Source organism: Egretta garzetta, unplaced genomic scaffold (genome assembly GCF_000687185.1).
Source record: "Egretta garzetta isolate BGI_Z169 unplaced genomic scaffold, ASM68718v1 scaffold283, whole genome shotgun sequence".
NCBI classification, from domain to species: domain Eukaryota; kingdom Metazoa; phylum Chordata; class Aves; order Pelecaniformes; family Ardeidae; genus Egretta; species Egretta garzetta.
The window spans coordinates 1,564,156-1,588,830 of NW_009259043.1; the positions used below are offsets into that span (position 1 = coordinate 1,564,156).

Genomic DNA, 24,675 nt, shown 5'->3' on the forward strand with positions numbered 1-24,675 from the left:
GGAGATGCTCTCCCGGGAAAGCCCGCCTGAAGCACGGGGCGCAGAGCCGGGGCCGCGCGAGGGGTGTAAGTCCCCTGCCCTAACCTGGTGGGAGCCGGGGTGGGGTGGGGGGGGATGAAGGATGAAGGAGCGAGGTCCGGGCTTGCATGAAAGTCTGTCTTACCGCCTTTCGGGTTTCAAACACGTGTTTCATGCCACGACACTTTCTTCTTGTTGTTCTGTTTTAACGTCTCCAGCACACATCCACATCCTTTCTGCTGTAACGTATCAGCTCAAAAAACCAGTCATCGCGCCCTGTGCTGGCAGGCCGCCGGTGCGGAGGGTACAGGCAGAGTTTAGGATATTAATTGCAAATCTTCAACGCCATCTTCTGAAATTTAAATGTAATTATCGCCACGTTTTGGGGGAGAAGTGAGAAGTGCAGGTGTTTTTAGATACCGGGTTTGTAACACGCCATCCCATCCTCTAAAAAAAAAGAATTGGCAGTGTCCATCAGAAATCTTTTCAGTCATGAGTTAAGGCACCTTCAAAATATTAAAATACGTCTTTAAGATTGGAGGTGACTGCCACCATAAATCAAGAGGAGCAACCGCAGCTTTATCAAAAGGCATCTGAAAGGCTTTCTAAAAATCCAATTTCGATTCCTAGGGGCAAGGCTGTGGTGGTACTCAGGGCGCCAACTGTAATTTCATTAAGTATAAAACCTTCTTGAAATACATCACTATAAAATGAACACTTCTAATGCCTTCTCTTTTTTGCAGCTTTTAAGGCAGCAGATTCTGGGCCAGTGTGAAACATGCGGATCTGATCCGCATTAGGTCAAACCCTTCAGGGGAAAAAAAGAAAAAAAAAAAGCATCTTTCTCAAACTTTGGAGAATACTTTGAAAAAATAATTGTACTCGTCCAAAGAAATCCATGTACCAATAGAGAGATAGGGGAGTTACACATTCAGAAATCTTTGAGAGAAGACGAGTCAATCATAAAAAACCCAGACAGTACATATGCGGGAAATCACCTGGCTGGGTGGTTGGTTGCTGTCTTGGTGCAGCAAGGACTCTATTAGAAAACTGTCTCCACTTGCCTAAATTTTAGAGGGGATGCTTAAAGCCAGACCCCTACATGCACACTTGGCCTTTGCAAATTAAGTCTTCTCATGAGTAAGATGTGCTAATCTCATTAGCTCTGCTGACTTCGTTACTTGGGGTTTCTGGATGTCAGCCACTTCCATTTAAGATGGCAAAAGGATTTAGGACCACCCTTTTGGTCTGTAAAGTAGAAAACTCTGATCAATAACACAACTGTGGCGTCTGCATTAAATGCTGCAGCAGTGCGCCGGTAAACTTTCGTTGGGTGCTTTTTGCATATATGAAGAGAATGATTCCTCCCTAATTGGCCTTGCTGGTGATCAGAACACTTAGAGCACCTCAAGCCTGCTCATTTTTTTTCTAGTGATTTCCACACCATTGCGAGTGCCTGACCCTTCAAACCTTACCCAAAAGCCCTGCTGCCCTCATGGAAGTTTTCTGTGTCGGTGACTGAATTGAAGTCCTTTTGTGAAAATGCTCTCGCTGCTGTTTAACCACGGCAGTCACCACCAGGCCCCCCTGGTTTTCACACTCTTAAGGTCACACTGACTAAAGGCATGCCAGGAAAAGTGACTGTTTCTTCTCAACAGTTGCTCGCAAGCCCTCAGCGCGTAGAAAGCTGCCTTCTGCTTTCAACAAACCCCTCTGAAGTTCCAGCCGACTCACCTGGGAATTGCACCCAAGGCAGAGAAGCAAAGAGAGACGCCGGCTCACGCCGGCTGCCGGGGGCTCTCTGAAATGGGTCCATACGGAAAGGTGCAGTGCTGAGCCAAAGGGCACACATATTAAATGCTCTTGCTCTCAGGAGTTTGGTCCTCCTTTCCTTCAGGAAGGTTGCCCTTGCTCTCCTGGCTGTGAAGGCTCTCCTGCCTCCCAAATAACCACTGGGTGAACCCAGTCTCTAAGCTAGAGGGACCTGTCGGAAACACACCAGAAGCAGCACGTCTGGCAGCGGAGGCCCTCTGAGGATTGCCGCTCGTTCAGGGGCTCTCCCCGCGCCGGAGACCACGAAATCCCCTCGGGCACCGGCGCAGGGGGAGTTCCTCGGTGCAGAAGAGGAACCTGCCGAGGCTGAGCAAGGGGCACCCACTCCCTCGCGCCTCCTCCCACCTGGGCCAAGAGGACTGGTTGTGCTGGCCATCCATCTGCCCACAGCTCTGGTGGGAACGTGCTTGGGATGGCAGGTCCTGGTGGGCACTAAAGGTTGGGCCCCTGGCACACTCTCTGCAGCCCCGAACAGACCCTCCGGTGAGCAGGAGTGTGGCAGGGAGAGACCTCCTTCCCCAGCGACCCAGCTCTGGTCTTGGGTGAAGACCCTGACCAGGGCTCTTCAGGAACCCAGCAAACCTTGTGCTGAAGCCCTTGACAAATGACATTGGGAAATGCATTTTCAGAAGTGAATTAAGTCCCTAAAAGCGGTTTTGAAAAGCCTGCAGCTGCCTGTCTACATCTTTAGCTGCCCCAAAACCCCTTTGCTGAGATTGGAGGAGTTTAAAGGGCTCAACGCCTTGCTGTTGGCACCGGTTTCCACTGGGCATCTTCTTCCCTCAGTAGTCCTCGCAAATCCCTGGTTGGAAGTCTTTGTGAGATGATGCCCAAAGCAGCAGCGCAACTCAAGACCCCGAGAAGCAGCGCTATTAAAGCCTCACAACCCCACACTTCAGTCAACAGCTCCGTTCACACGTCACTTACTTACACAGCAGAAAGACCTCCGTGGATGGCATTGATGGAATTCAGAGACACCGTGGAAGTTTTGGGGCAGATTCCCAATTACTTTGATTTATTCCAGCAAATCAGTCATAACATGAGTCACAACAGGTGATTTTAAGCATCCTCTATTGTGGTAACTTCTGGTGTTGCAAGTGCTCCCTTCTCGTTTTGGGAAGGTATTTGCAGTTCCTCCATTTAAAATAGTGACCCCTGAAACAGTATTAGCCTATCGTACATCTTCCACGTTACTAATCACATGGTCATTTTCAACTGTTAGAAATAGAGCCAACCAGCAAGTGTGGCCATGTCTTTTAAGCAGACAAGTCTCACGGTGGGCTGTGACTCACAATTATTTTGTGTGGATTCGGTGTACGTTTTGTTTTCTTTTCACGTACTTCCCCTCAGCTTCGTAGCCAAGAATATTTCAAACCACCTTTCATGAGGCTGCCTTCATGCCTCCATACATCAGCATGTGCCCAGGACTAAAATAGCCTCTCACCGCATGTCCTAACACCTGAGATATCCTGCAGCTTTCCTTTGAAGAGAAAAGGTTGGAGTATGCATCCAGCCAACGCGGCACACAGGCATCAAGGAGCCCTTCCCCGGTGCTGGGTCGCCAGGCCAGGAGCTTAGAAACCTTCCCCTCTGCAAACCAACAGCAAAATTTTTACGGAATTCCCACTCTTCAGGGCCTCCTGGTTGAGGATTGGGTTGCTTGGGCAGCAAGTGTTAGGCCGATGGTGTTTTCTTTATGCAACAGGCACTGGACGGCTGTGTTGCTGGAACTGGGGGATGAAAGGCTTCAGCAGCATCGCTGCCCTGTCTGCGCCCACCAGGCGTGCCCCAAGGGCTTGGGTCCCGTCAGGCACTTGGAGAGAAAGGGTCACAGCATCAACGTGATGCTGCCAGAAGTGAAAGCTCCTCCAGGAGCAGCACGGTTTGCTGAATGCTGGAGGCTGTTTTGATGATAATGTAATCAATCTATTTGCATCTAATGGCACTTCTAAGGATTAATTTACTTTTCCTGGAAATCAGGGGATTTCCATGCTCTCTTTTTTTTTTTTTCTGCCTCTTATTTTCCTTTCCACATGTTTTTCAGGGATCTCTGGTTATTCTTGAGTCATTATTAACCCCCTTCCCACCAGTACCCCAATAACATTTCTGTTTTCCCAAATGCCACGCTGAATTGCTGAGCTAGGATCCAGAGGGGTACAACCGAGCAGCCCATTCATGACCTGCTTCTGATGCTTTCCAACACGTTAGCTGGGAACAGAGACACAAGCAGAGTGCCTCTTACGAGCAGATTTCTGAAACAAGGAATAACTCATGTTCAGATTTATGGACTATTTTCTCCAGTATGCAGAAATGTGTGAAAAGCCGTATGACTTGGAAACAGCCATTCCAAGATCGCGTATCCTTGAAGGGCAAAAGCTGCCTGAGGGTTGCTAACGTTATTCGTTTCTACTGCAGGTACAAGGGGTCATTAATAAATACCACCACCATCTGAGGAAAAAACCAAGTGCCCTGAGCTAGTGCAGGGAAACCAAATGTTAAAGAAGAGATTTTCCTTTGGGAAGCCAGAGGAGCCAAGAGGAGTATGAAGGATAGGAGTTGGGTACTGCTCCAGTGTCCCAACTGCTCGCTGTAACCATCTGGAACCACAAAGCAGGGAACACTTCCAGTCTAAAACTAACAGGAGGAGTGGGCTTTACTCTTGAGGTGCTCTAGGTTTTATTTCTTCCATAAGGGAGAAAAACCTTGGATTTCGTGTGTCCGCCCGGGTGCTGATGTGCCTGCGTTTTGCAGGGTGCTGGTAACAAGACCAATTTTGCTAAAAAGTGTTTTTTAAAGGTCATTCTGCACTCCTTGAAAAGCCACAAGGCAGCTCTGGATCTCTGCCTGCTCGCCATCAGTCCAAGCACGACAAGGAGGAGCTTCCTGAACCTTCAAAGAAAAAAAACCCCTGCAGTCACATTTGTGCTGAACACACGAATCTGATGATTCCACCAAGCTGAGGAAATGAAAACATGTGAGTGAGTAGTGTTGTGAATCAAATCATCAACATTATGAATAAAAACAATATTGAGAGTTAGTTGCTGAATGAGCTTGTATGCGAGGCTTGGATGTGAAGTGCAGCAGCTTACCCCAGAGTGGCATCCTTTTCCCATTCTCTTCTTCTGCGTTGGCTCTCTTTCTGAATACGGTGTCATCCTCCCTCCCCATCTCCCCCAAGCAGTTCAGCCTATGCTAATCCAGCCACATTCATCAGCAAGCAGCAGTTATGCATCTAAAAGAAAACTGGAAAATTGGGGGGAGGGGGAGGGAGAGGGGAGGGAAATTGTAGTGGTTTTCAAATTAAAAAAAAAAAAAGGAAACCGTGGTTGCCATCCTTTAACAAAGCAGATACCTGAAAATTTCTGAACAGATATACAGATGCATTTGCAAAGAATATGTTTGCTTTGTCTTGAAATAATGCATTTAATGTCTTGAAACAATGCATTTAATTCGCAGGCGGTCATTGCATATTTGTTATTCACTGTCACCCTCTGAGCAGCTGACGTGTTGATGACCTTCACCTCTCTTCCAGCTCCCGATGAGGAGTTCAGATGGTGGGAGATGAGCATCACCAAGCCAGTGGTGCCTCACCCGGCACTGAAAGGCAATCTCTGCTTTCGCTCTTTCTTGTTCCCTTGCTTGGTGGCATTTGGTTGAAGAAACCAAAAGCTTCCAGTTTTGTGGAAAGAGGAAATACTCAATTTTTTTAAAAACTCAACTTTTTACCAGTCACTGTTTCCATTCTTTAAAACGTGTTGCATTAAATAATAGCATGTACCAGTACCAATCCCTAGTTTTTTAAAGGATCTGCCCCCAACACAAAAGCTGTGGAGAGGTGACCTGTCCTGATAAAGTCTAGGGAGGGTTCTGGCCCTTAAAATAAAAACATAAAGCTGAACATGATGTATTGCTGCAAGAATTTAAAATTTACAATGAATAAAAAACTATCATGAAAGCAGACCAAGAAAAAAGCCAAATCTTTTTACTGATTACTTTCAAGGAAGAACAGTGAACTTTTTTTTTAGAAAAACATTTTTTTTTAAAATTGTTCAGTTTCCATATGAAAACTCAAAACCCAGTGCGTTTGATATTTGACAAAACAGGAAAAAAAATTAAAAATTGGTTAGAATTCTCTTTTCAAGGCTTTCAAAATTTATTAGTTTTTATTTACTTACCATTGACAAAATATTTTATCAGCTTCTAATTTGGTGCTTTCTGATTTGTTCGGGTTTAAGTGCAAAAAGTGTATTTTCTAATAACCTCCAGTAAACAAATCAGGCAGCTTTGCCTCACATTCTGGTGCTGGCCAGGAGGTGCTGAGAACAGTCTCTCCCGTAACTCAAATAATTTGAGATTTGCATCTCTGCAGGACAGCTACCAAGGACCGCCCAGGACTCCTGGTGTTGAGGCAAGGAAACCTTTGTCCTTTGCCAGCGATGTGGGGCACAGCACGGCCACGTGTCCCCCACTCCCTGGAGTAACGTGTCCATCTCACTCCTGCCTGGGGATTCACACTACCCTTCATCCAGCAGAGTGGGTAAATCCAAATTACAGGATTTTTTGGGTTTTGGTTTTTTTTTTTCCATATCCAGCCTTCCATATTTGGAGGAAAAAGGGTGGACAGGGGATTAGATTTCAGACCATCAGCCCACCTGGCCAAATTTCTTCAGCTATGTTGTGCCCTCAGAGCATTTCCCATAAATGTAGTCTACACGCTACACTCGAAGACATCCCAAACGTGACGAATGCTGACAAAAAATACTCATTGCACCTTGACTGCAGAAGTTGTTAAACCAAGCTGGGGATGGTATCTTACCAGGGTGGAGAAGTGGGACCGCTCCAGAGGCACTACCTGATCTAAACATGATTTATTACATTGAAGAACAAGGGAAAGGCTGAATTCACGCCCTTGGAAAAAATTCCTTTTTTGGGGTGCGTTTCCAGATTGTGGGACACACGGGGAAGGGCCAGCTGTTGTGGGAGTCGGACAAGGATGCAGCCAGTGATGGGGCGGCTGCCAGCTGAGTGAGTGGGCTGGGGTGGGACCCCCCTGGGATCAGTCTCTTGAGTCCTTTCCTCCAGCAAGGAAGCAGCGAATTTCCAGGGATTTGGGGAGCAGTGAGCACTGGCTGGCATGTTGGTTGATTCCTGGCACGTTTTGAACTCACCAAGAATCTGTGGCCAGACGCCACCCCAAGTGTTGGAGATCCTGGGATGTTGCCCAGCGGAAGGGAGGCTGCCGATGCAACCACTTTAAGTATTTTTGCTTTAACCGATCGTTGCTGGCTTTCATACCAGCGTAATGTAATGTGCTTGGATTCATTTGTATTTAAGTTCAAACCCACATCATTTCCTGGGTTCAAAAGATCACCTTGGTTTTGTATGTTTTAGGGTTCCACTTCAAAGGAGCTGAGCTGCAAGGAGCCCAGTTAAATGAGAAAATGACTTGGAGAGGGAAGGAGTTAGGCTGACATAACAAGAAAAAAAAAATACCACTGAAAACTGAACACTGAACATTAAAAAAAATCCACAAGATTGATACCGCCTATCTATTGCCCATCCTGCTCCCACTACCTACTTCAGTTCTCTGGTTATATATAAAACTGCCTGGGTTTTCTGTCCTTTTGAATTGGAACATCTTTGTGAAAAGCAACGCAAAGCAGGAATTGAGATGATAGAGAAAAGGCCTCAGAAGGGAGGGAGCTCTGGGAAGTTTCACAAAAAAACACAGATGAGGCTGGCACTGAGATTTCCCCTCTTTAAAGAAGCTGGGAGGCTCTCCCCTTGTCCATGGCCATTGTAGGGTGGAAATCACTGGTGGCACATACATCTCTTGGGAAGGAGATGTTTTAGAGACCGTGGGTATAGCATACCCTGCACAATTTCAAACACGATTTGTTTCATCCTATCTTGATTAGTGAGGGGTAAATCCTCAGCCAGGACTTACTGAGCAGATGGTGACGAGATGCAGATGGCTGTGAGAAGGAGGTGGTGGCGATGGTCTAGCAGTTTGCATTACCTTCTTCTTTTTGATAGACAAAAGAGGAACTCACAGCCCCAAAGGATAAATATTTAGTGAGCGAGGAAGGCTATAATCTAAGTTATTTAAAGAAAAAAAATCCACTTATTAACTGCTCTTCCTTAGGCAGCAGCAGAAAAAACCTGCCTGTGTTTTTCTGTTGAGGAGAGACCCGACTCGTCATTCACAGCGGCGCAAGGCAGGTTTGGCTGTATGCGAGAGGGAGTGAATGCAAGCCCGAAATGAACACACAGTGGTATTTCACTTTGAAAAGGAGTGGGTCAGCCCTGTTAGATGTGCAGAAGAATGATTTAAAAGGAAACAAGTCTTTGCAAACATGGATTTCGGTGGAGGGAGAGCATGGGGGATAGCGAGTATGACCAGTCAGAATTCCTCCCACTATCAATGATCAGTCTAGCACATACATAAACCAGTGAATGCTTTCTGAAAGTTTTCAAAAACATGAAGCACCTTCAGTAGCTGCAATACCAAATGCAATCAATCGTCGCTTTCCAGCACGGTGCCGGATGAACCCCTGGATCCTCCATGGTTTCAGCTCCAGCATTCGGACCGTGGGGCAGCACAAACCGCTCGACAGGCCAACTGCTTGAGGCAGGGGCTTTGGTGCAAGCTCCTGCAGGAAGGAAATTGCCCTTCTGCAGTCCTGTGGCAATTGGGACATTCGTGTTACAGTCCAGTCCACCTTGGCAGGTGCCTTTATAAATGAGAGGGAATGGAAGCGCAGAGAGCACCTGACACCACCAAGTTTTAATAACTTGCTTGGAGCAACATCTCTCTCCTGGGATGTCAGCATCTTTCTGCCCGGAGGAGCTTTGGCATGGGTTTTCCATACCGTGGAGCAGGGTGGAAGGGGCAGCATAGCCAGGCTTCTCCTCCTCACTGATGCTTAATCCCCTGGGCATGGGGCCAGGTGGAACAAGGAGGTTGGAGCAGGGCTCCCCAGGGCCCACGCAGGAGCCAGCCACATGCAAACCCGCCAGGGAAGAGGTGAAAGCTGGAGGTGCAGGTCCTCTCCAGACAGCGAGCTACTCCCTAGGGCTAGGGGGGGAAAGCGATGGCTGCATCTCTCCTCAGCTGGGTACGAGGTGTGCTTCTCCCCCCCAGCCAGTAAAGCCTGACAGAGGGAGGCTCGGGGATGCTCCTCCTGCCTTGGAGAGCCTGGCGGTGCAGTGCTCATAAAGCCGTATTCCCAAAGATGCTGAGAGCATACCATCATCTGCAAAGCGCAAGCAAACACCTGGGTGATGGAGGATAAAACTACCAAATGAGAGGGGAAAATACACAAGAGCTGAAATGCTGTCAGAAGTCGGGAGGGAACTTCACAACATTGTGGCCGCTTTGGAAAAAGAGACTTGGCTGCTTCTGGAAATGTCTCCCTGAACAGTGAATCTGTGAAATTACAGTAGCAATTCGTTATTACATCTCCTCCCGCCTTTTCTCCACTCCAGATCACAGCAGCTTTTGGTATCGCCATGCAAGGAAAGGCCGTGGCAATTGTAGTGCTGCAATCCACGATGGTCTTGTCAGGAGAATAACATTTGGGACCCAGGGAAGTTTAGGTAGAAGAAAATCTTACACCGGGTGCCAGTCTGCGTAGGTGCTGGCAGGGAGAACTGGAAATGCCCTGCACAAGCGAGAGGCGTGCGCGCATCCAGAGGATTTCCTATGGGCAGCGTTTGGGTTTATACCAACTTGCCTCACAGCGCCTGAAGCAAAGCACTGATCACCAAGGGGAGATTTGCAAAAGTAGGGAGGGAAATTTTCAGTGGCAGCAGGGTGCTGCTTTCCTTTCAGTGACATGGGAAAAACTCCCCTTTTAAAATGCACTGGCCACCTCGCTTCGTTTCACTTTATCTCAGGAAAATTCTGAATATTCTCTGACTTGCGCCTGACTGCTGGTGCTGGCCCGCAGCACCTTCCGAGGAGTTAAGAGCCGTGGCGACTGTTGGCAGCCAATGCAGGCTGGATGGCCTGTTGCATTAGCTTTGGTACCAGGTTGCTCTTTTCTAATGGTGGGAAAAAAAAAAAAAAAAAAAAAAAAAAAGCAGTCTCTGCATGCATGGCTACCCTTGGTTAGCATGAACAGGAAGGGTACTCTGAAGGGTGACTTACTGGCATGGGCAAATGCTTCCCTTTTGAAGCAAAATAAAGTTTTTCACATTGTCAGTGATGCAAGCTCAGCCATGCACGCTTCTACTGAAGGTGCTGCGTGCTAGAAAACACCACGAAATTCCCTCACCCACTTCGCATTACTCATTTTGTTACATAATTAATTTTTTTTTTATTTTATTTTTTTCTTAGCTGTCGATTGGGTCAACAAATACAGTGCCTGTAAAAAAAAAAAAAAAAAAAAACAAACCTGTCCATTGTGCTTGTTTATAGCAAATGCAGTTCAAGCTGTGACTGAGTGGGAAGGCACCGTGGGCTATGGTCCGAGCGAGAGGCTGACATGGGTAACTTGCCCCTGGTTTTCCTGCAGCACCTCAGGTCCACCGTTGGCCAGTTCATCCCTCCTTCTTATCATCTCTGGATATTCAGACCTACCAGACTTACAAAAGGCCTCCAAAACCCCCTTGCAGAGCTCTCCAGCTCTTACTGCTTGAGAAGCACACAAATCGCTGCCAGCGGTCACTGTAAGAGCCTGTCAGCAAACCCGCTCGGTGGTTTAAAGCTTCTCCAACCCCTTCGCAGAACGTCTTGTCATTGCAGCCGGGTGAATTTATTTGTGACAGTGCAACGGTATGAGAAGTAAATGAGCAATTGTGATTCTGACTTAATGTAAGGCAAAAATCCCGTTACATCTCTTTCTGGCCCCGTTAGCCTTTCCACCACGCTGGTGCTGCAGCTGGTTGCCTTGAGAAGGCTGGGGGGGAAAAAAAGCGGGGAAAGGAAAGAAATGGCCACTTGGTGGCCTTAAACTGCTACTCAAAGCACCGAAAGCCAGATCCTGCCGTCATTGAGCTCAGGAGGAGTTTCCCCACTGGCTTTACTGGGGGAAAAGTGTCCGGGCCAGGAGCTGCCTGATGCAGAGACAGACAGACAGACCCAGTCCTCCGAATGCAACGGGCTGCCTGCTGCTATAATGCTATACCGCCCGAGCAGCTGTGAGTTATGAGGTTTCCCTCCCCAGCTGCAAGGCAATGACTTTTTGAAAGACTTTTTGCAAAGGACAGACAGCAGCGTTTAAAGGGATGTGGACAAAATTCCCTGCTGGCACAGTGCTTCTTGAGTAATGGCAAATGCTAAATGCTCCGCATAAAATGGCACCGGGATCAGGGCTTCTGAGGCACCTCTTGGGAGAGGACTTTGCTGGTACAGTTACTTCCAAGCCAATACAGCCCTGGGGGCAGCGTATTACTAACAGCAGTCCCCAGACACAGTTTCAATGATGCTGGTCCTGATCCGCCTAAACTCCAGCCTGAAACCTAGGCCAATACCCATTTAATGCGTAATGTGTCTCAACACATTAGAGAGCGCAGTGTCCAGATACTCCAGCAATCCTGTATTTGGGATAGGTGTGCATTTCCACATTGGACAGCCAGATAAAGTCCTCTCTGCTAAGGATGGGGAGACCTCCAAGGACTGGTGCTTAATTTTTGCAAGGCAAATGAGGGTCATACCGTATTGTTGGAGAAGCAGCAGTACAAGCTGTCCTCATTAGGAAAAAAAAAAAAAAAATGTCTGTCAGGGCACTCAAGAACATCATTATTGCTGCCCAAGGCTCATTTGGGAAGCTGTATTACAAGGGCTGCTCCAGCTCTGCTTGGGACCAATTCTTTCCTCTTCCCTCAAAGGTCCCCTTCAACCAAGTTTCCATAATTTTGACACTCGCCAGAGGTTGAAAGGATCCTTTTGGGAACTCCCGATCTATGAATTTACACTTTAAAATATTAACTCACATTTCCAGAGCACAGAGACCATTCAAGGAAGGTCCATAAGGCAGAACAGGCTGGTTCCAGCATGGAGAAGTGAAACAGAGTGGCACAGAAGCAGCAGAGTCACCTCCTCCATTTTCAGTTCATGAATGCACGAAGCAGCTATGGTGCTCGGGATCGACGACGAGCGTAGGTGTCCCCAGTGCCTGGGGATGAGGATCACTGTCAGTGCCACTCAGCAGCACAAAAAGAAAAAAAAAAAGGAACCATGCTATACCTGCAGAACTCAGAAAAATTATTCAACTTAGTGCACACTTTATTCAAGCTCCTCAGAGTTTAAGGGAGCAGTGGTTGTCTACCTGCTCCATCATCTTCCAGCTGCGTTTTTGGCTTCCTTTCACCCCTTTATGTAGGCAGGACTTTAAAGTACTGCCACGTACACTTCAGTAGCAGCCAGCTTGACTGTACACTCTGGACTAAAACCACCAGTTTGGTTAGTCATCCTGTTTTCATTATTGGGGGTTTTTTGGTGCATAGAGATACAATAGTCAACATAATTCTTGAAAAAGGGTCCTTTTCCTTTTCCTTTCATCTTTCTGTTTACACGCAGTATTAGCCATCTTTTCTGCCCTCTGAGATAAATCCAGAACAAAACCTTAACTCTGCCTCACTGTGTCTTTCTCAGGAAACTTACCCAGTTCCTAAAAGTTCCTCCAAATTTTCCTTCCAACTCCCACAGGTGCCGCTATTTGCTTGTAGAGGTTTCCCCTTGTGACAAAGCAGCAGGAAACCAACAGACCAAAAATCAAAGCCTGGCTTGGCTTTCCTCTAAAAATATTGTTATGCTTTCCTCTTACCTTCGCTGAGCCAGGCCACTACAAAGCCCATTAAGATCAGGTTCTCTGTTATGACTGTTCACCTTCAGGGGCTTAACAAGCGTGCGTCACAACTGTCCAACACACCAACAGTGACAGAAACTGAGAATCGTTGGGGCAAAGCTCTAGAAGACTGTAGGAAAAAGAGAAATTTGATGACAACCCAAAGTCATACCATGACTGCAAGGTTTTCTTTTCCATCACATTTTATGTGTTACTTTCAAAGACAATCACAGTGGACATCTGCATCAGTCAAAAAACTGCCATGTTTATTGTTCAAGCCATTGGATGCCCGGAGGATTTTAAATGCACCACCCTGCTGGAAGTTCTTTTGAAACCTTAAGATTAGGCTATACACCATCAGCAGCCTTGTTTAAATAAATAAATTACCCCTCTCTAGAATGTGTACTTCATAAAATCTTCCCACACCTAACTATTGTTGACAGGTGGAAGGGAATGTATATCATAACAGAGGTCGTCTTTTTTCTGACTGCTATGACTTCCCTCCAGGAACGATTTTGCATCTGCAGGGCCTGATAAAAATCATCCCCAAGGTGTGAAGCTCCTGTTTCCTAAAGCTGCAACAACACACAACAGTCCAAGAATATTGATCACCCCCTTTGAAGGGTGGCTAAAAAGCAAAACTGCCCAAAGCATCATTGACTTCTGAAAATGTGCATTAAAGGCTTATTTTAGGATTACACTCGATGTTCAAAGCTTTCCCTCCAGGTCTTCAAGCTAATCCTCTCCCAAATGGAACACGTTCAGTATTACCAATGCACAATCAGCTCCCAGCTGCCTGGGGTACTGCTTATCCAGTTCACCAGTAAACCATGCCATGGGTCTGTGCTCAGCTCAGCCCGTGCTAGGCAGGGTCATCAGCTTAGTCCTGGCCTGGCTCTGGCATTCAGACCCAGCCACACCCAAGCTCACGAGCTCTCCAGGAAGCTAGGGCACGCCGTGTGTCGAAGCACAGAGCCAGCTGGGGATGCACAGGCAGTCAATCCTCGCCGCTGTGCGGGTTTTACTCCGGGTGATGGAGACACGACCCTATTTATTACCATTTCCCAGGAGAAGGCAGCCCTTACATGCAACTTCATTGCCAAAGATTTCCTTCAGGCACCATCTTGGTAGCTCCTGTTGAAACACGGTTTCTAGTGTCTCATCCTGTCCCTTCTCAAACAAATGTACTCCTTAACCGCAATCTAGCGCTACTCACAGGAGCTCCTGCTTACTTTAAGTGCTACCGCTTGCTTAAAATATCCACTGCTCATTTCTCCTCCCTCTCCCCGCGCCCCCCCCCAGGAGGAAATTCTCTTGCTCAGAGGTTCACTTCATGAGACATGAAATTAGAATATGGCTTGTTTAAAACAACTACTAATGCCTTTATTCTGTGGCCCACAAAGCATTCTTGTAACCAAAGCCACAAAAAAGGAGGTATTTTTAAATGAGCTGTGCGGATTGATTCACTGATTACTGTCTCTTCCTCCCCGTTATTGTTTCCCATCAGAGCTGGCAAATTACTCTCAGAGCACTTGCCAAACCATGCTCTCCCAACTCTTACCTCAGCTATTTCCGCAGCCTGGTTCCTTAGATGGGCTATTTTCAGCTAGGTAAATCATCTATTAGTTTCTAACTACCCTAATATACATGCTTCAAATTAAAAGTGGATAAACTCTTTGCCTTTGTTGAACAAACAAACAGCACAGAGTTCAGAAACCATCTGCGTGCAGTCTTGAAGGAAGGAAGGGATGCTCGGAGAGACTAAACCAGTCCTCATCACCCAGCTTAGTGCTAGAGGCAACCACGGAGAGATGAAGGAGACCTTGGCCATCAGTAGAAAGACAGAGGCTTCTCCGATACACAGTTTGGATCTACTCAGGTTGGAAATTAAAGGGAGTTTTCCTTTTTAACTGAGGTGTCCACAGCAGACGCTGCAAGTTCCCCAACCCCACCTGAAGCTCGATGTGTTTCAAAGCACAGAGGCTCCCAAATCACTCAAACCAAGGAACGGAGGGTCAGTCCCCATGCACTGACCTTCCCCCAGGAATGACCTGAGAAGCTGCGCTGACTGCATTTCACACAAGTGCAAGGCATTCAGAAAAAAACAGCTAAGCCAAGGGGGAGTCCCTTCCTCTGCTGCCTGGAGTTTCCAAGCTGTCTTTGGAAATGAATCAAATTTGTGTCTTCCATGAAACAGTCCAAAAGTAGCAGCAGCAGCTTGGCCAAGCAGGCACTAATTTTGTTCCTCCTCCGGTTCTCATCTGCCAGAACAGCTTTTGTTTAGATGTATTCTCCATATGCACTTTCTTTCCAGAACAAGCCTAGAGGAAAATCAGGACATCACTTTTTTTTTTCTATCATCATAACCATCTATCCAAAGTATAGGAAACAGCGGAGATTCCCTTTCACTTTTTTTTTTTTGCCTGCAGACTTTTTCCTGGAGTGCGTGGAAGGTATCTCAGCACATGTATCACCAGCCCTTACCACGTTACCTTGAGGTATTCCAATGCTTTGATTTTTTCCATATGCTAGTCCTCCTCCACTTGCCACCCCCATCATTCTTGACATCACAGGCACATTACATGTCCCTACATACTTAATTTTTACCTGAGGTTTTATGTTCAGAGGCACCTGTGGGATGAATTTTGCCAAGGGCAGTCACAACCAGAATGGCTCTGGACCTCTTCTGCTTCACGCCATCTTTTTACGTATAGAAATGCACTTACATCACTTACCTTAAAATACAGCAACCAGTACCTTCCCCATTCCCATCAACACCCAACCACCACCCTGTACAATGCAGCACTTCCTATGCAGGCAGGACTGAGTTGCTGAGAATGAGCAAGAAGCCACCACATCTCCTTGCCTCTCTGTTACGAAAGTATTTTAACACCCCTCAGGTGGAGGGCAGACACCTCATTTAACAATGCATGACCAGCGCTGATGCAGTGCTTCTCATCAGGGGTTTCTTTGGGAGCAGAATCCCAAATGCTTCTTGGTCCAGCATTTTAGGGATTGGACAAAGGGGGCTGACTCAACATGCCTTCTTGATAAGCCAAACCCACATGACTTTTGCACCAAAAAGGACTATCAAACTTTCTAGCCCGTCTTACTGCATCGCAGGTGCCCTTGTAACCCTTTCTATGCCATTTTGGAATTTGATGTGTGCATCAGGGGTGTATAGCTCTAAGGGAGAAACGCCTGGCTAGACATATGTGAGATCTCACAAGACATATGTGAGATCTCACAAGACATATGTGAGATCTCACAAGACAAACATGTCCTCCAGTGCAATCCGCTTCATGTAAGGTGACCACCCCGGGGAAATGAAGGGCAACTCTGAACATGTCAGAAGCCCCACCTCAGTCCCTTGAAAAGAAAATACAGTTAAGGAAGAGGAGGAGTATTTAAGATCCTTCCAGAGACAGCAAAGCCCCGAGCGCACTTGCAGTGAATTAGTACATTACTGTAATGTACCCCAGTGGGTTTTGTATCCTGACAAACCTTTGCCCATTCCTCCCCCAAACCTGAGAAATGACAGAGGTATACTCACACAGCCTCCAAGATTGCTGAAAAACCATTTTCATTTCTGCAATTCTCAAACAGAAGTGTCTTTTTTTTTTCCCAGGGTAAATGGTAGCACCCGCCAGTGAAAGCCCAGCCAGTTCACTTGTGTGCCACAGAGGCACCTTCTGCATCTTGCAAACGGGCCCAGGCTACAGACTTCTGCAAAAATGAGGCTTTACTTGGAGGACACAAGCTGTTGCATGACATACCCTACCTTCCAGAGGAATGGAGATCTTTATCAGGTCTGATAATAACCTCACTGCAAACCAGACATTATCAAGTAAATAAGCTAGCTAAGAACAGGAGAATCTCATGTCTAAAATCTGAGCATTTGACCAAAGGTTGCATAGCGCTCTAGGAGGGGTTTTTTGGGGGGGTGGGTTTGTGGGGCTTTTTTTTAATTTTCTTCTTCTTTTGAGATGGTCAGGGATCACGTAAGTAGTTTTGCTGGGAAAGTTACACTCTGCAGACATACTTGCAAAGACTTCCAAAATGCAACCCTTGGGAAAATACGCAGTGAGCATGCACAAGCACGGCCATACTTCTGACACCTCCAACACATGCTTTCCTTAAACACAGGGCAGAGTTTTCCCCTGCTTACAGGCTCTCAACAAAACCCCACCTCGCCTTAAAAATCGAGGAATAGGGAGGATCGAGCAAAATGCTCTTTGTAATCACTAACCTGCGTAGGATGCTGGTCCACCGACAAACACTGCTTTGGGACATACAAATAAAAGTTAAATATCCCTTTTTAATTTTTCAAATGTCAGGTTGGACGCTGTCATGGGTCAGTGTTACTTTTCCAAAGCATCCACTGCTGCAGAGGAGCCAGACTGTCACAGATGACGACGATGTCCGCAGAAGTCATGGCAGGGGTGGGACAAAAAAACCCCCAACAAACAGTAGAACTGTATTTGCTAATACAAGCAATTAAATCGGCAACCTTATAACGTAAGCTTTTTTTAATACACATTTACAGGAAATAAATTGTTTGTAAGCCACTTGGCACTCACTTATCCTGATCAAGACCTCTGGGATAAATACCAGTTACTAAAAAAGAAAAAAAAAAGTTAATCATGCATGAAAAAAAGGGGAAAAGGAGGGGAGGAAGGGAAGAGATTCAAGAAAATGTAACAAAAACCCCATCCCCCGTATCTGACAAATTAAATAAAAACTCACTCGCTTTCAGAGAAAGAAGGGAGGAAGGGGAATCAGAACTCAGACTTTCAAAGGCTGCGTTTGTAAATGCATCTGCCCAGATCTAAAGCTGTGCTTTGCTAATGCCTGCGTGAATAGACGGCCAAGTGAGCCAACAACTTAAAACCCCTTTGCACTCAAGTAGCCTGGATGCCTTGGTTCTGCACTCTCTATTCATGGTTCAGTGAACAGAGAAGGGTACAAACCTGCATATTCATAATTGCCTCAACTAAAATGGAAACTGGGCACAGGTCTGGCTGAAAAATCCCATTTTTTGAGACTGCTTGCAAATGCATTTTATTTCCCATTTACTGCAGATGTGTTTGGCTCACGGGAGCGGACCTGAGCCTCCTACAAGGACTGAGCCATGCAGTCGTTCAGTGGCAAAGAGTCACCTCTTGCTCACACTTACTTCAGTAGATGCCTACTCCTAATAATGACACTAGAAACTACATGGAAACTACAGGAAGTCATCCTGCTACTCGCAAGCTACTCGCTTTGGGTAAACTGCAGTTTGCACGACTCACTAGAGCAGAACACCCATTCAGACACCTACGAAGAAGAATTTGTTCCCTGGGTGAGGGCAGAACACTGGACAGCAGCTGAAGGCAGCAATGGAACAGTTGAACACACGTGTAACACGGGGCACATGGAAACGAGAGCCCCCGTTAAAGCTCTGCTGAGAACGAAGCATGGGAATAGCTGCTTCTGTCGCAGGCTTTGTGTCTCCGGGGGTTTCTACAGAACCACCGCACACTGCCAGATCACCTTCCTCATGCTGTCAAATATTTTCTAGAGACCACCATCATTTTCCCTCCGCCAGTACAACCTTCTCGAGGAGGCGGAAGGACCCTCATAATTTACTGGCAAAGCCCAAACTCCCCATCGGGTTATGAGCACAGCCAAGGACATGGGGGTTCGCCCTCTGGTTCCCTCAGCTGACCGCACATGGGACAGGACGACGCGAATCAAACCCCAACTGCCATTTGCTACAACTCGCGGCAGCTACGCGTAACGCTGAATGAAACGAGACATGCAGTTGGGAACAGCAGCACGGCACCATGGTTGCAGCACAGTTTTTACATGTGATTTGGATAAAAATCGCCCTTGAGAGGTGCTAAGCCGTCAAAAGGAAGCCAAAGCAGCACTGCGTCTTTCATTTGGAAACTGCTGTTCTCCTTTGGGGGTAAGGGGGAAGCCTGCTCCAAAACTTAAGAGACTTTCCCAATTCACAAGGGATTATATTTTAAACGTTTTCTGTTTCATTAGTGCTACAGCACATATAGCTAAGACATCGCTATGGGCAACAGATAGGAGAGAGGAGGTAATTACACTACTAATTTAAGCCTCACGTAGCAGGTTGCATTGAATTTAAAGCCTTTTCGCAGAGAGATAGGAAGAGGACTGAAACACACATTAATAAAGTCACAGCCATCCCACTTACACTGAAGATGAACTCAAGTATATTGAGACCATCTAGCACATTCAAAGCTATCTACAGACACATCAACTTCATCCTAATGGAGGATAATGAGTTGAATCCCTGAGATCCCTTAGGAACCATCTGCACATTCCCAGCAGTTTACAAACTAACAAGCGCAGGGAGAGGGAGGAGAGGGCAAAAAGAAAAGACACAATCCCCACTGTGCCTGAGCATCTAACTTTGCCTTCATGATGAGGTAGCCCCTCTGCAGCAACGACTGAAGTGGCCGCGAGATCTGGCTACTTAGGCATGACTGATTATACTTTCAGGTTGGTGGGGTTTTTTTTGATTGTTCAAATGCCAGAATTACCCTCTTAGCAGAGGTAGTGTCAAACCAGAAATTCAGTGTTATCTGTGGGAATTTAAATGGGGCTTTTTTCCCCCCTTTTACACTGTAAGTTTTTATATTTCTTTTTTTTTTTTCCCCAAGAATCATCATCTGCCACTTACATCAGCTTCCTCTGACAAACCACTACTGACAGCCTTGAGTCCCGGCAGTCTGTAAAACAGCTAAGTTCTACGGCTAATTAATCCCTAAACCAGTGTCATATGGAAAAGAAGGTATTTCAAAAGAATAAAAAATTTGGATTCACCACATACCCTGTCACAATGATGGACCAACAACAGTAAGTAAGAGAGCAGCATGCGACATCCTCTTGTGGGTCTACTACCAAGAGATATCGTGCTGCAGATTCTTGAACTCACCTGGAAGAAGTTGGTGAAGAGAGGAGAAGTCTCAAGGAGTCTGTGCGCAGGAGAAAAAAAGTAATCTAAATACCAAGATGAGTTAGTCTTGTACTCCTATTGTACCTGCAGGGATACAAACAGTGAGTAGAAACCTTCCAGAGGCCATTATTTATTTCAAGAAATACACACGCAGATCAGGTGTTAACATTTACTTTTATTTATAAAAAAATTGTAGAACGTATTAAATACAAACATTTGGAAAAGCAATCAAGGCTTCGCTAAGATGCCCAGGAAGAGGAAGACAGAGAATTAAGAAGCTTACCAGGTTTAGAGTTTTTAAACTAGCTCAAGTAATTACTATAATTTTTCACTGACTTCTTTATAGGCAGTGGCCATTATAGCAACCAATGTTATTACTCTCCTTTTTAAAAAACAGAGATATGACTTGCCATATCTTCCACTCAACCACAAAATGTAAGGAAGCAACTCTTTCCAGGTTAAAAATCAGGGTAATAAATACTAATGCACTTACCCATTACCTACATCGTATAACACTAAACATTTGCTTATAATCACACATGGATATCAAGTTTAGCAAAAAAAAAAAAAAAAAAAAAAAAAAAAATCGATTATACATTTCAAATCTGGGTATCCAATAAAGTGTTAGAAACTTTATACATTTTCCAGAGAACATCAAAATGAGGACAGTGTTTTGAAGTACAGAAACAAAATAACTGAATGTATTGTCTACACTGTAAAGGCCAACTGCTAAGAAGTGGACTGGGGTCTAGTCATGTTCCAGATATCTGGAAAGTCCTACAAACTGCCACTGAAAGGCTGGTTGGAAGACAAATCATGCCACATTCTCAGGCTGTGTTAGCTCCTCTCCCTTTCTAAAAGGCCAAAGGTGCAGCTACTCCCTCTTCTGCACCTTGTGGCAATAAAGAAGTAAACTATCATTCTGCTCTCTACATGGACAAACCAGATTCAAGTTTTCTTAGACTGCTATTGCTCTTTTGCCACTCTTAAATGCCGTATGCAGTACATATGGACCACTAAAACAAGATGTAGAAGCAAGAAACTACAGAAAATACCTCTTCTGTATTTTTAAAAGAGAGAAGCACTTCCACTTGCTGACAATATGGCACTCCCTCCGTCTTCCTGCTTTACCCTGTATCTGCTTTTGAGCTGCAGCATAATGCACATTGATGTGGCTATATGGCCCTAAAGCTAAATTCAGTTCTAAAAAAAAAAAAAAAATCCTATTCGTGGGACTGAGTCTTTGGAGATAATCAAACTATTTAAAAAATCCAGTATGGAATAATCTTGGACACGCAAACATTAACAGACGTCTCCCATTCTGCCTTGTATTTGTCCGACCAGAAAAAAGACTTGCCAACTTACCAGCACTCACGGGGTTACGACCGCAAGGGCCAGAGTGCCAAAAGTGTTACGGGATACACAGAGCTGGCAGTCAGCTACAGGATGGACTGACTGGTTACCTGCAAGAGCGTAGGCAGAATGCTTCTGACAAAGCTGTCCTTTGGGGATGGACTGAAGTTGAGCTACGTAATCTATTACGAGTAGAGGGTTGAACAAATGGACCAGCATCCTGAACGCCTGTCAGACCCTGTTACCGAGGAAAGCATTTTCCAATTACCACATCTACCCTTAGAGCACAGCGAGGACTGCCAACGTGGGCACTGCTGTGCTGGAATTCCTACACAGCCAATTATTTGCAGATCGACATCCTTAAGAGCAGCTAAATACTTCTCTTACCAGGCAAACACATACCAAACAGGCAGTGGTTCATTTAGCTACAAGTTTGAAAACAAAGTTCCAGCACCTTTTCCAAATCCAACAGCATCCCTTACTGCATCACAGACATGATTATCCCACTCCCGCCGTGTTCAGTACGCTGAAAGCACTCAGTGCAATGAGAACCCTGATGCAGGCTTGGACTCAGGTGAAACGGTCAGGCCAGTTCCACCCCATTCCCTTTTTTCCTTTTTGGCAATTATTGATATGCAAGATCTGTATTTCACAGGCCATAACACATTTTTTTGAAGATACTTAACAACAGATATTTAACAGCCAGAGCTTACTTGACCCTAAAAGCCTTGCTCCCATCCAGAGAATTCACTGCCACCCAGAGCAAGCAGGAAATCACACGGAGAGGGAGCTTGTGAAGGGATGGGAGGTCAGAGTACCGAAGAAATTGAGAGAGACAACAGTCTATTTAGTATGCAGACTGCTTCTTGCTCAGCACTCAGCTTTTAGCATGATATACACCACATTTTGGTTTTGTATCCTGTCTGTTTGGGAGGTATTTTTTATTTTCTGGAATCTTCAAGAAAAATAGGCCTTCCATCCTCTGAGTCAAAGACAAGAAATCATGATCTTGGCATCAGTGCCACCCCCCATTACACCATCGGAAATCAGTACACTGCCCAGCATCCCTGGTGACATATTTGAAATTACACTTTTAGAATACGCTTGAGTCAGGCAATGGCTCCATTCCAGAAACACAAAACATTACTGAGATCAGAGTATGGCCCCTATCTTTAACCTAGTTTAAAACATATTTTACAAATGCATTCCTACAAATCTGATCACAGCAAAATATACAGTGGCTTTAAAATGGCAGAAACTTGAATTCAAACAACTCAATTTTTAAACCAGTGAGAAATATGGGCAATCTTAAAAGAAAACAATAAACTTCTCAAATACAGACATTTGTGAAATACATGCACACGCACAGTCTCATGTGCACATGCATCCACTTACTTCACTCAGTGTCAGATTAAGATTACAGAAGGCAATTTTCAAGGTTGCATTTACAACCACAATGACAAGAACAGCATTTTTGAGGTAGCTGAAGTCAAAGAGCAAACCACAGCACAAGCAAAGAAACAGGTGCTCGCACTCACACCGAGCCCACTCTTTGGAGACACGTTATCATGTGCGCAGGGGCGTGTGTTGAAGAGGCACATGTTCCACGGGGAATGAAGTTCAGCAGCACTGGAGACCTGATAAAACTACTCTCCAGAGAAGCTTATGTCGGGAGACCAGATGCACAATCAAGGGACCACGGCTTAAATCACTGCACATCAGCTGAGCTGTGGTAACAGTCTCTGTGCTCTTGGTCTGCGGCAGTTCTCCCGACAGCTCTGTCTCACGTGCACTGAAGCAAGTACAACCGTGGCAGTTGAAGATGTTATTACTCAGAGCTGTCTGGCTCACTTCTCTCCTAGATGCTACTGTTGGTAGGAAGGTACGTGTACCCATATCTCACCTGCTCCAGTTTGCAGCCTAGCATTGAAGTTCAAGCCCACCTCCACGGTATTACTTGCCAATGGACTGTGAACAGGAGCAGCAGAGACACAGACCCGAGGTCTCTTCTTCAGGTGCGATAACATCTTTGCCACGTTAATAGTGCGGAGATGTCAAACTGCCACAGCTTGAATCACCAGACTTCATCTCTCAGAGCCCTTTGCTAGCCTACAATGAAAGGAGTTGAGCTAACCTCACAGCAAATGCCGGGCAATGTGGGCATAAGGGGATAATAGCTGCGGCTGGTTGACACACTGGCTCAGCCACAGTAACTGGATCATGTCTCTGGGCATACAGAGAGCTTGATCCTGCCCAACTTACAAAACTGTGTCAAACACACTCATATACACACACACATAATGTAGTATTTTCATCAAGAAGTATTCTACAAATCAACTGTTTGAATGATTACAGCTGAGAGTCTCGAAGATGGGATGGAAATTATGGCAAGATGTTTTTCAAAGGTAGAAAGAAAAAAAAAATCAACCTCCTACGATTAGGTCTCTGTTGTGTAGTTGCTGTATGACAGAGACGGCACAGATGAGAAGTTGTTATTCCACTGTCTTCCTCCAGTATTCTGCTGCAATTCTGCCTGCTCTTTATATTTGCTCAGAAGATGTTTGGCTTCTTGCAGATCCTGAGAAGAGTTTTCCCCATATTCTTCTTTCAGCCACTGCCTGAACTGCAGAAATTGAACATACATATACAATATGATGAAACAACATGAGACCGATGCAGAACAATTACCCCCTCCTGTCCTACAGAATTACAAGAGCCTTTAAGAACACAAATAGTTTAAAGAAATGCGCTCCAAATATTGCATGTCCTTCAACAGCAGCACAGAATACACAGGCACAGGAACACATATTTGAAGTCACCAAGATCCCTTACATCCCCTAAAATGACACACTTGCATAACAACTTGGCTGACTGGAGTAATATGGAATGAAGAACACCCACCAGACCAGGGTGCCTTTGACCTAAAAGCACCCTCCTCCTGTTGCATATACAATGAGATGAATAAGCATGGAAGCGAATACGATCAGCCAACTAGCCCAAGTCACAACAGGCCACAAGAAGGCTGAAGATCAGAAAGTGAACCACTCATACGGGTTTCTCATCCTGAGCCCACAAACACCAGTATTAAGAAATGTTCTGTGGATATCAGGAAAGGTATCTTCTAGGAAGAAAAAATACCGAGAGCTTTTAAAGCTATAAAAGACACGTTACTGACATGAATGACTGAATATGGTATGCGGTAACAGATGTACCAGGTCCAGTTGAAGGTCAATCCAGCTCTGTATCTTGATATGAGGGTAGCCAGATATAAATGCTGAAGAAAGAATCGGGCAATGGCAGGGCAATAATGCTGGGATTAATAATTCCCTGCTCATTTCCTCAGCTTCCAGCAATTTTCAGCTCAGGTGCTTTTGGAGGCTGAGGCAGTATCTTTGTGTTTGATAGCTACAAATGAATTTTTCTTCCATGAGATCACCTTCTGAATCCATAAAATTTTACCACAAGATATCTGGAAGCCAACAAGCTCCATAAGTACATACTGTATAAAAAAACCTCTCCTTTTCCTCAATTGGGACCTGCCAATTGATAGCTTCCTATCACGTTACAGGGAAGAGTGGAAATCACATCTGTTCACTTTCTCTAGTCCACTCAATTTTATAGACCTTTATCACATCCTTCTCTGTCATTCTTTGCCAGCTGAAGAATTTGAGTCATTCCTGACAATCTTGTTGCTCTTCTCTGCAG

General features: G+C 45.6%; 1 protein-coding gene across 1 annotated transcript in view; it reads right to left on the reverse strand.

Annotated features, from left to right (window-relative positions):
• Nucleotides 1-20,569: 20,569 nt before the first annotated feature.
• DUSP22 (dual specificity phosphatase 22) overlaps nucleotides 20,570-24,675 on the reverse strand; it is a 42,924-nt gene continuing 38,818 nt past the window's right edge. The window contains exon 10 of the mRNA XM_035890583.1: nucleotides 20,570-23,593. Within this exon, the coding sequence (XP_035746476.1) occupies nucleotides 23,408-23,593 (186 nt within the window). The 3' untranslated portion in view covers nucleotides 20,570-23,407. The remainder of the gene's footprint in view (nucleotides 23,594-24,675) is intronic.